The sequence below is a fragment of the Cyprinodon variegatus genome, unplaced genomic scaffold (genome assembly GCF_000732505.1).
Source record: "Cyprinodon variegatus isolate N-32 unplaced genomic scaffold, C_variegatus-1.0 Scaffold1701, whole genome shotgun sequence".
NCBI lineage: Eukaryota > Metazoa > Chordata > Actinopteri > Cyprinodontiformes > Cyprinodontidae > Cyprinodon > Cyprinodon variegatus.
In genome coordinates this window covers 21,295-33,100 of record NW_015152154.1, presented here as the reverse complement: position 1 = coordinate 33,100, position 11,806 = coordinate 21,295, and the positions used below count along the sequence as shown (strand labels likewise).

General features: G+C 49.9%; 1 protein-coding gene across 2 annotated transcripts in view; it reads left to right on the top strand.

Annotated features, from left to right (window-relative positions):
* Window positions 1-11,489, top strand: part of LOC107104343 (transcription factor HIVEP2-like) — a 76,233-nt gene extending 64,744 nt beyond the window's left edge. For both annotated transcript variants that reach the window (XM_015404333.1, XM_015404332.1), the window contains exons 8-16: window positions 458-536; window positions 635-2,138; window positions 2,227-2,384; window positions 3,548-3,723; window positions 3,901-4,002; window positions 4,745-5,576; window positions 6,628-6,727; window positions 8,535-8,654; window positions 9,185-11,489. In XM_015404333.1, the coding sequence (XP_015259819.1) occupies window positions 458-536; window positions 635-2,138; window positions 2,227-2,384; window positions 3,548-3,723; window positions 3,901-4,002; window positions 4,745-5,576; window positions 6,628-6,727; window positions 8,535-8,654; window positions 9,185-9,709 (3,596 nt within the window). In that variant the 3' untranslated portion in view covers window positions 9,710-11,489. The remainder of the gene's footprint in view (window positions 1-457; window positions 537-634; window positions 2,139-2,226; window positions 2,385-3,547; window positions 3,724-3,900; window positions 4,003-4,744; window positions 5,577-6,627; window positions 6,728-8,534; window positions 8,655-9,184) is intronic.
* The last annotated feature ends 317 nt before the right edge of the window (window positions 11,490-11,806 follow it).

Sequence of the window (11,806 nt, the reverse complement as noted above, 5' to 3'; positions counted from 1 at the left end):
AGTACGGAAAGTGAGTACTTTTGCCTTGAAGGCAGGATGGTAATCTGGATGAACTGACTGCACAGACCATGTTTTCAGGAGGACTTTCTCACTTCAACATAGATTCTAACTACTTTCTACCCGCTGATCACAGCTAATATAGCAAAGCTGCTCTCTGGCATCGAACACAGGAGCAGCAGAAGCATCTGGACACAGATGCAGAAGCTTCTTTGATGCTCAAAGTGTTGTGAACGTAGCTTCAGAGTGGCCTAGTTAAAGACCGGCCACGACTAGATTAAGGCTGGATCTGCAGCTAAAGGAGGTTCTACAAAAGGCTGCCTTGCTTTCCAGATTTTACTGCATCATTTGTTAGTTCGTCACATGAAGTATTAAAGCTTTTTCTAAAGCTACGATCTGCTTGGAATCCAGTGAGTTTCTCTGAAGGCAGATTCAGTCTAACTAACGTTTCCTCCTGCAGGATCCCAGCAGCACCAGCAGAGCAGCCTCCAGCAGAGCATCAGTGAGGACAGCCTACAGGATGAACCCGTCTATGGAAGGTGATAGCCTCTAAAACATACTTCTGTTTTTACAGCAAACTATAGAATGGCGTCCTTAATGTTTAAAAAAATGAATGCGCTGATTTGTGTGAATGCAGGACGCAGCAGCATCTCCTCCAGGCGCAGAGCTCCTCGTCTGAAGGAGAACACGCAGCCATGGAGGCTTTGGCCAAAGATCTGCCCCACCAGTACCAGACTGCTGCTCCCTTCATTTCCATCTTACAGCCCAGTTTGTTCTGGAATCAAGAGTCGGAACAGAAGCAGCAACTCCTCAAGCTTCACATCAGATCCCAGGGAAACCCGTCAGGAGTTCCGGCTCATAAGCAGCCGATCCCCGAGCCGCAGACGTACGATGGGAAAGCAGACGGCTCGCAGGTCTACGCCTCCTCGCTGTCGGTGCGGAACCTGGGCCCCCTCCCCTCCAGTCCCTCCCTGTTCCTGCAGCAGGTCCAGCCGGTGTTTGCCACTCAGAGCCTGGGATCCCAGTCGTCTCTGCCCGGCCTACTGGTCCCAGTCAGGATCCAGACTAACGTGCCATCGTTCGGTAGCGCTATGTACACTAGCGTCAGCCAGCTGATAGCTTCCTACGGCACCGGAGGAGCGGCGCCGGACTTGGACAGCGGCGGGATGGCCAACATGTCTCCTCCCGTTGGGAACTCTGGGAGGTCGGTGGGGGGGGGGATGAGTGGGACAGGGTTTAACTTGCCCCTCCTCCTGGGACAGGTAGATGTTGCAGGGCTGCGGTTCCCGTTGCCGGAGCAACAGGTGAAAACAGGAATCCCTCTGTCACTGACGTCAGGGACTCTATCCACTACAGACGCCTCGGCGTCCAACATGGTGGCCAGCAAACGCATGCTCTCGCCCACCAGCTCCCTGGAGCGCTTCTTCGACACCAAGCAGCAGAAGCGAGTGAAGGAGGAAAGGATGTACGGGCAGATACTGAGAGAAATGGGCGCCGTGGAGCTGAGCGGCGCCGAACGCACATCCAACCCTGGGAAACAGGCCCGAGGTCTGAAGAGCGAAGACTCCATGGACGATTCCTCCCCTTTCCCTGTGGCGGCAAAGATGGCGGTTCCCGTCCGATCCCCAGCTCCACACCTCCCAGACGTCCCCCGCGCTGAAAGCTTCACCCCCCCGCTCCAGATCGTCACTGATCGCTCAGGGGGGCGGGACTCCCCGGAGGAGCTGGACGTGGACGAAGCTCCGCCGCAGTCCAGCTCCAGCCCGGAGCCCATGCTCTCCTCTAACGACGCAGACGGCGCTGAGAAACGAGCCGCGGCGGCGAAGCGTTGTGGAGAAACGGGAGCGCCGCAGCTTTTCCAGTTCCCCAGCCTGCGCACCATGAGCCGCGTCAGTTGGTGCTTCCGGAACTACACCAAACCCAACAGCACCTTGGCAGCTTCCCACAGCTCCGTCTACGCCTCATGGTCCATCAGCTCCTTCAATCCCAACCCGCTGCAGCTCAGCACCAAGGCGGCGCTGGCGCTGCTCAGGTCCAAACAGAGGAACAACGCTGACCTGATGTACACCGTCGCCGCCGTGTCTCCTCCCAGCTCGGGGAAGCTGGTGTCCTCCGTGGCCTGGAAGCTGAGGTTTGACCAGGTACGTCCCCAGGTGTGCCTCCCGCCTCAACGCTTAGCCGCGTGTTAGCCACCTGCAGGAAGCCAAAGCTGTGGTCTTGTTTCTGCAGCTGAAGCCGGAGCTGATGCCCGTCGACGTGAGTCACTTTGGGAGGAAGATGAAGGGCGTGGTGTCGTGGGAACGCTCCAAGGAAGAGCAGGTGGAGAAGGAGGTGTCAATCAAACCGCCTGCTGCCGAACCGGCGCGCATCAAGATCTTCGAAGGCGGGTAGGTCTCCAGGAAGCTATTAGCTCAGAGGTTAGCTTCTTCTAGCAGCAGGTTCCTAAAGGATGAAGGCATTGGCAGCATGTCGGCTTTTCAAAATAAAGGTTGAAGTTACCTTTCAAAATAAAACACAAAATGAAATCTGTTCAAAAAAAGTTTAAACAGGATAAATTTAAATGAATTTTCAATGAAAAGTAAAAAGATGATGCAGCAGGAAGTCCTCCGTTCGGCTTCCTGATGATTTATTATCGTGATTCTTTGAGACTGAGGAGACTTTAAAGATAATTTAGCATAAACATCAGAGGTTCATGCAGCTCCTGCCTCCAAAGCTTTCAGCTGGTTTCAGAGTGACGCTGCATTAATGAGATTTCAGGCTGCTGCAGATGAAACTGAATATTCAGTCATCATTATTCATTTCCATAAGCGGCCACAGCTGTGTAAACGTGTCAGCAGTCCCAGGTATTTCCCAGCCTGCACTGCTGCAGACGAGTCTTTGATATGCGAAGCCTTGAACGGCCCGTTACCTCTGGCTGCTGCAGACGGGACAGGAAGTGACACCAGAAACCAGCAGTTCCCTAAAACCTCAGCCTGTCTGAGCGGAATCGGCAGTACTCAGCAGGCCTTAGGAGCAGGACTCAGCAGGACTTGGGGGCAGGACTTGGCAGGACTCAGCAGGACTTAGGAGCAGGACTCAGCAGGACTTGGGGGCAGGACTTGGCAGGACTCAGCAGGACTTAGGAGCAGGACTCAGCAGGACTTGGGGGCAGGACTTGGCAGGACCCAGTTGGACTCAGCAGCATTCAGTAGGACCCAGTTGGACTCAGCAGGACTCAGTAGGACTCGGTAGGACTCCGTGTTTCCTGCCAGCTAAAGGCTGGGTCCGGGTCCCTCATATATTAAGGGACGGTGGTTGGTGGCCTAATAAGCTCTGCCATCCTGACCTCTGACCTCCCAGCCGAGGACAGAGATACTAGTGGTTCCCATGACAACCAGCCTGGTAACATATGCTGTGTACAGCGGTGAAGTCTATATGTATATTTCTATAGGGAGGCCTAGCGGTTAGCAGAGCTGCTATGATCCAGGTTCACCTCCAAACCAAAGACCGTTAGGGAACATTATCAGGTTTATCCGTCTGACTCCGCCCACTCTGCCCATGTCTCCTGCAGGTTCAAATCCAACGAGGATTACGTTTACGTTCGAGGCCGCGGCCGCGGGAAGTACATCTGCGAGGAATGCGGCATCCGCTGCAAGAAACCTAGCATGCTGAAGAAACACATCCGAACGCACACCGACGTCCGGCCCTACGTCTGCAAGTTCTGCAACTTCGCTTTCAAGACTAAAGGTAGAGCATCCAACCGTCATCCAACCGTCATCCAACCGTCATCCAACCATCCATCCATCACTGTTCTGCAGTGATGGATCACGCCGTCCAGTAAAACCAGCCATCCAGTAAAACCAGCCGTCCAGTAAAACCAGTCAGTAATTTGGGATTGTTTGTTTGTCTCTCTGTCGTTTGCAGGAAATCTGACGAAGCACATGAAGTCCAAGGCTCATATGAAAAAGTGTTTGGAGTTGGGCGTCTCCATGTCGTCGATCGAAGACACCGAGGCGGACGAAGGAGGTAGAAAAGAAAACGTTAAAATCTTCAGTAGAGCTCAGACGTTTTGGCAGAAGAGTTGCTCTGATTCCTCAGTAAACAGACAGAAATGATGCGTTTCCAGCTACCATGAGCCGCCTTCGCTGCTCCGCTAACCTTCAATGGATTACAAGGCTGTCTGAGCGAGATGGTAGAGATGGTAGCTGATGCTAGTTTCCCACCAGATTAAATTCCTTTGTTCGATGGACCCCTGCTGGGTGGTTTGGCTCGGCGTTTCATTGAGACACACGAGGAGACGCAGAGGACGTCCCACCGATGAGTCACTGACAGATAAATGTTGGACTAGTTGCTGATTTATTGAAGGAGAAGCAAACAGAGGATGAATATTATTCAAACTTCAACCCAGAAACCTGAAGCAGGAACTCAGGGTCACTTTTTTCCAGAGTTATTTTATTGGTTTTGTTTATCAATAAATTCAGATTATGACGGCCATTTTTCAGCCGCTTTACAGGAAAACTTCTGGGCTGTTTGGCTGGAATCCATCTGCTGGAAAAACCAAAGTGTTCAGAGACGTTTTTGACTCCAGCAGCTTTTATAGCTCTGCGTTTTATTAGCTTTAGCCGTGGGAATCGGCTCTCTGAGGTGTTTTATGCAACATGTAAACTTTCACCACATTTTAATGCAAGCTGATTGTTTTAATCCTTTTTCTCTCATCACGCCTCCATTGTTTTTCTCTCACTCCTCGGTTTTGCTTCCTGTCTTGAAGATGGAGGAGAGGAAGGCCAGAGATCTTCAGAGAAGCGGTCCAGAGGAACCGTGGCGGAGCACCAGTTCTCGGACGCCGATGATTCGGAGGGCGGTGAGGAGGATTGTGATGAGGTGGATGAAGATGAGGACGATGAGGATGACTACGATGGCGACTCCACCCCAAAGACCCGTTCTCGTTCCACGAGCCCTCAGCCGTATCCGCTGCCCTCACTGTCCATCACAGCGGGGGCCTCCACCCACAGCGCTCCTCACCTGTCCCACCCAGTGGCGCCAGACCTCCACCTGGTGGGGCACTCCAGCAGGGCGCCTCTGTTCGGATACTTCACCACTATCCCCAGCATCCAGATCACATCTCAGGCTCCTCCCACTGAGCGGAATCCAGCGGAGCAACATCTGGAGCGGAACAGCCTCCTGGCTCCACCCTTCTCCTCCTTCATGGATGAGGATATCTCCGTCCCCTCCCCAGATCTGTCCTCCTCCTCCTCACCTGGGCTGGAGCTCTCTGGCTGCCCCTCCCCCAGCTCCCCGTCATCCTCCCCCTCAACATGCCGTTACCTGTCCCCACGCCGTGACCTTTCACCTCGTTCTGGACATCTGTCCCCCCGGCGGGACATCTCCCCTCTGCGCCACGTCTCCCCTAAGCGGGACATGGGAGGCGGGGCGTACCGCCGAGACGTTTCCCCAAGGCGGGGGCACCTCTCTGTGCTCTCGCCGCTCTCACGGCCAACATCTCCAGGGGGGCGGGACTACAAGAGAGACCTTTCGCCACGAGGACGCCACAGGGGAATGATCCGTGCGCTGTCTCCTCGCCGAGGCCTTTATCACCAAAGGTTGGTTCCAGCAGATTATTACTGCGCTCGCTATAATCCGTTAGCGTTAGGTTTGATCCGTTTGACCAGTTCAGACCGTCTTCAGTGCTGTCGGCCATTTTCCAAACAAGTTCATCTCTTACCGCCGTGTCTTAGCGATATTTTAATGCAGCCAATCAAACACAGCAGGAACCAACTTTCAACGTTAGCATGTTGCATCCAGACTCTCTTCTCCTTTACTAGAATCAGAAGGTCGGGATTTTTACCACCTGTGTCTCCAGGGACACTTCCTGATTGGCTGAGCTTAGACCCCCTGTAACTCATTAGCTCAGTGGTTCCCAGTCCTGGTTCTCAGGGACGCCGCCCTGCAGGCTTTAGGAACGTCTCCTGTTCCCAGATCACTCCTTGTTCATCAGAGAAGCTCCTCCTTTGCAATCAGAGCCGCAGAAACCTGCTGATCAGGGATTCTGTTTCTGGTGGAACAAGGATGAACCGAGAAGACTCAGGACACTGGTTCCTTAGGGACAGGGTCCCTGAGGGACAGGGACAATGAGGGACAGGGTTCCCTGAGGGACAGGGACAATGAGGGACAGGGGTCATTGGGGGACAGGGGTCCCTGAGGGACAGGGACAATGAGGGACAGGGTTGGGAACCATTGATTTAGCTGCATAAAATGATGCAAAATGCCAAGATGTCCTCTGATTGATCCTGGTGGACGTCGTCCAACCTGAAGTCTTTGGTCTGCTGGACCTTTTTCAGACTTTCTCAGAAAAGTTTCAGTGAATTTTCTTTGATCACATCTTTTACGAGACAAACTCAGTCCTTAGCCGATAGAGAAGCCTCTGGAGATACAGAAAGCTCATCTGCTGTTGGACAGGAGATGTTCCTTTGTTAGCGTTAGCACGGTGCTAGCTTATTGTTTCAAAAAGTAGAATCAAAGTTAGAAGAAATCAGCCTTTTTTATAGAAGAGTTAACATTTAATAAATGGAGGCTTTCACCTGGCTGAGCTTTGAATGAAACTTCTTTAAAATGACTATAGTTGACTGATTGTTCTGTTTATCTGTGACTCAGCCCCCACAGCGGGGCCCGGGGCCCGAGGAACAATCATCATATGGCGGCGATGGCTCACGCAGATTTCCCTCTGGGGCGTCACAGTGCAGAGATGGAAAAGGTAAGGTCGCTGTCTTTTGCTTCACGGATATTTGTCCAACTGGTCTTTTCAATGTTTCTGTTTTCAATCTTGGGAAAAAGGTTTAAAGTTTGCACTTTCATGTTGATCCACCCAACTGCTTAATTTCTTTATACATAAAAATAAAACTTCCCAACAGATAATAGACAGACAGTGATAGTCGGTCCTCACTGTACCTAAGGTTCAGCCCAAACTAATACTGTTTGTATTCAGGATCTGGTGCTTCGGGTTGTGACCCATACCTCAGACTAAGGGCTGTACCATAAATTAGCCATTAAAGCTACAGCTTTAGCTTCCTATTTATCCTCACCTTATCAACAGTCATGAGCAAGACCCAAACTTACTTGATCTCCACTGCTCAACCAGAGACTCACTCACTTGCTCTGACAGAACCATGTCTTCAGGCTCCTGGAAGACCTCAGTCACGACTGTTTCACTATTAGTTGGAACTAATAGTGAAAAGAATGAGACTTAAATGACTGAATACCTGGTTCTGCTTGAATCCAAGGAACACCCAAAACTAGGAAGATGTTGGGCATGTTGACCTTAGATAGGAGTTCAAAGTACTTTGTATATGATCAATGGTAGACCCTTTGCAGACCTCCCTGATACCCTGCTACAGCTATGCCAAGACCTCCCTGATACCCTGCTACAACTATGCCAAGACCTCCCTAATCGGATGCTTTGGGGAATGGCAGCCGAGTGGTTGGGGCATTGTGCTTAGAATCCTGAGGTTCAGGGTTCAAGCCCCACAGACTGCCACTCTGGCTCCCTGAGCAAGACCCCTGACCCCCCCACACTGCTCCCCGGGCGCCGCGCAATGGCAGCCCACTGCTCCCTTAGGGAATGGGTTAAACACTGAGAGTAAATTTTGTTGCTCTGCGAATGGAACAACAATAAAACGCTGGGAATAAAGACCCTTCTAAGACCTCCCTAAGACCCGGGTCTTTTTGTTGTAGCAGGGTCTTAAGGAGGTCTTCTAAGACCTCCTTAAGACCCTGCTACAACCATGTCAGACCCTCTACACATATTATGATGCTCATGATTTATTCAGTCTAAATAATCATCACAGAATTAATGAAATATAGAATATAATGGAATAGAAACTCCTTATTCTCCCACGATGGGAAATATCTCTCCATGGCTGATCATTGGGTTCGTTTCCCATCTGAAGGGATCGTTAAAGGAAATATGGCCGCTTTGAGGCGATGCCCTCAGTTAAAGTTAACTTTATCTATCAGCCTTTAAAAGCTGCCATCATTGTTTAGAAGCTAATCTGGAGTGAAGACCTTTCAGAGTGCTGGTCTGAACATGAGGATGAAGTGTGAGGGATGAAGGGCAGCGACTGGTGGAAGGAGAAACCATCTGGCAGAGGAGACATTTAGAGACGGTGAGGGAATGAAGTCCAGCTCAGACACAGCGACTGTTTCAGAGAAGAATGATGGAAGACGCTGCCGCCGCTGGTAATGGGATCTTGGCCGGCTGGGATGCGGTTAATGAGGCTCCTGTTTTTCTTCTCAAGAGCTTCACCTCCAACCCTGGCTGCTGCTGCCAAGCTGGAACCCAAGAGGGAGTCTGACTCTGCAGATAGATCCGTGTTTCAGGAGCTGCTCTCCACAGATCCCACACTCTATATTTGCACTTTTCATTGGAGGTTTTATTCATTTAAAGCACTTTTCAGGAATTCTTCATCTCCACAGCCGGAGGTTTCCGTCTGATAGACACTTAATGCAGAGATGGAGGAAGCCAGACGTTTCTGCTCTTCATGTTGACTCTCAATCTGTTTCAGAATCTTCTTCCTGGTTCCTCATCGCCATCTGAACGGGATCCAGGCTCAGCCCAGCGTTACCAGTCCGCTTCACCTCACCAGGTTCTGTTCAGCCACCTACCCACCCATTCACAACTTCAGGTGCTGCACTTATTCCTTATGTTTATATTTATTACTTTCTTTAATGCTCTAAATTCATATATCTACTTAACTATTACTGTAGCTACATTAGCAATACATGCCCTTCAAAATAAAGCTCATAGTATCCCAAAAAAGTTAAAAAACAATCCACCTTTTCAATTCAAAATGTCAGAAATAGCGTTTTATACAGAACTAAACGCTATTTCTGACATTTTGATTGAAAATCTTCCTGGATGGAAGAGAAACGTCTTCAGACTTGGAAACTTTTTAGGAATGACACTATTCCAAAATAAAGTTCTCAGATCCCTTTCAAACTAAGAGCGTTGATTTAAAGGCACAGGCGCTTTCTAACCGCGGTCGCTCAGCCACAGGTGAAGCAGGGACTGTTTGCCCCTTAAGCTCCTGCAATGGAGGCAGGCGCCGTAGGACCTCGCTTCTTCTTCTTCTTCTCTCACTGATCAAACTTAAGTTTTGTGTCTGTTAAGCTGCTCCTGGTGGGCGGAGCTTCTAATCTTCTATTTGCTCCTCAGGTGCGTTCTCCATTCCCGATGATTCCCATCGGAGGAATTCAGATGGTACACTCTATCCCCACATCTGCCCAGCAGGGGGCGCCCACAGTCTTCCTGCAGAAGAGCGTATCGGAGGACTCGGTCAGCGGTGAGGTCGCCTCCGTCGGCAGAAAAGGAGGTGAGAAGGTGGAAGGGGGAGGAGTCAGGCAGGAGCAGGAGGAGGGCATCCACACCTGCACCAAAGCTATCGCCTCCCTCTGCCTGGATCCTGAGTGTTTGCAACGAGGAGCAGGAGGAGTCCGATCGCCCTCCTCCTCATCTGCATCTCCAGCCCCGCGTCCGTCCCCGTCGCCTCCTACCGCTCCAGGATTTCAGCACTTTAGCGGCGCGGAGCTCAGACCTTCGCACCCGGTGACCCCTGCCTCCCCCCACTCATCCTCTTCCTCCCTCTCCCCTCACCCCCCCGGCCTGGGATCTGACCCCCTGCAGCCTCACGCAGCATCCCAACCCTCGACGGTGGGAAAACAGCGTGAGGTGGAAAGCTAGAGCAGGAAGCAGGACGCCTCTCAGAAAGGGGGCGGAGTTTCCGTTTTCATCCAATAGGAAGGGACGATGTGCAACAAAGAGAAGAAACAAGGAACTTTGCACATTTTAGCTGAACTGCTGTCTGTTGGACTCTGTCTGTCTGTCCGGCCTGCAGCCCGCAGACATTTTTATTTAAAGACTTCGGAAAGCGGCCGATAAAAGGTTGGCGGAAAACGGCCGATAAAAGGTTGGCGGAAAACGGCCGATAAAAGGTTGCCGGAAAACGGCCGATTCAGCAGCGGACTTCTACGAGCGTGCCTTTCCTTTCATCCAGCGGGATTCGGTTCGGATTGCAGGAAGGTAGATGTACATAAATAATATTACCCTTTTCTCTCTTTTTTGCATATCAGCTTTGTAATAAATGCACTCCTCCCCCCCCCCCTTCTTTTTCATTTTTTGGACACCTTAAACGTTGATGTGAAGTTATGGATATTACCATTACGTACGGTTGCACTAAAACATATTTTTATATGAGTGAAATAAAAAAAAGCTTTTTTGTGTACAGCAGCGATTCTATAATACTATTTATTGTTACCAAGTTTCATAAACTGTAAATTTTTTCTTAAGTGTCGTGGATGCCTTTTCTATGTCCAGCATGGGGAGCAGGACGTGTGCACTGTAATACGGCTTTCTATGTGTTTATATACGTCAGAGTGAACCGCCAACCTCGCTAGGAGGCTTATGCATATTGAAGATGTACTCAAGTATTTACCCTGCATATGATGAATACATACAGTATCGTCTATTATCTGCACTTAGCATTTAAACATTTACATTTTTGTAGTTTGCTTGTACATTTTTGCTGCTTTTCGCCTGCCGCTGCTCAGAAGTTTTTCTGTTTTTTAAAAACTTTAAATTAGAGCTGCACCACATCAGAAAAACAAAAACATTTTAATAATTGTACTTTTGATGAACCTGCATCATCAGATGTAGAAATATCAGATTCTTCCAAACATGGAGAGTTTGAAACCGAAAGTAAACATGAATTATTATCCTGATTGGTCTAAAACCTAAAGGTCAAACGTTAGCAAGAGGCACTTTCAAAATAAAGTTAATAAAACATTGAATAAATCAGTTTTCGCGCATCAGAACAAAGGTTATTGTTGTCCTCCAAAATAAAAGCCCTAATATTAGATGGAGTCTTGTCATGTGACGCAGTTTTCACATGATAAAGAACAAGCCACCCCTCAACGGGGGATTGCTGCAAACCACAGCTCATGACTGACCTTCAAAATAAAAGCCTAGATATAAAGATGGGTGGGTGTTTAGCTAAAATAGCTCCTATGTTATTTTGTCAACTAGGCTGTAATACTAGTGGATGTCATGTTTTCTTCAAAATAAAAGCCCAAGGTTTTTTGTTGAATGGGTGGAATTACAGCTAATGGACCTAAAAGGATACGGTTTGTAAATCGAGCTTCTGCGATCCCTTCCAGATTGGCGAGTTTTCTTTAACCAGAGCGAATTAGCGGGAGGAAGCTGCTGGTTTGATTCCTGGTCCTTCTGCACCTTCTCCCTGTGCAGCCGTGGCTTCTCTCCAGTTATCCTGACCTCAGTGCAGTGAGAGCATTCCTGCCGTCCGTTAACAGGCTGGCACGCCGTCATGGCCGCCGCCAGAATCTGGGCGTCACCAGATTGACCTGCTGGGGACCACAGATGGGCTAATTCTGCACCTTTACGTCATTTGTTCCTTTTGGAAAACACCGGCATGGATCAGATACTTTCCCATCTTAGGAACCGCAGCAGGAAGGATCAAACTGGCTCTCTTGGGCCCCCCAGGTAAGAGAACTGGGGGCCCAAGCTGCTGCTTTGGGGAAACCAGCCAAATGTTGCATCCCAGTGAAGATGTTTATGGTTAGAGATGTTGTGCAGCTCTAGTTTGAAGGTGTTGTTTTCTCTCTGCATTAAAATAAAGATGTTTGCCCCCCCCCCCCCCCCCAAAGAAGCATTCCAGTCTCAAACATGCCGGGTCTCTCGCAGCATCGGAAACCTGCAACATCTCTAACAATGCACCTTATTTTTCCTGCTCCGCCTTTTCTTTTTAGCACTTAGACGATAATC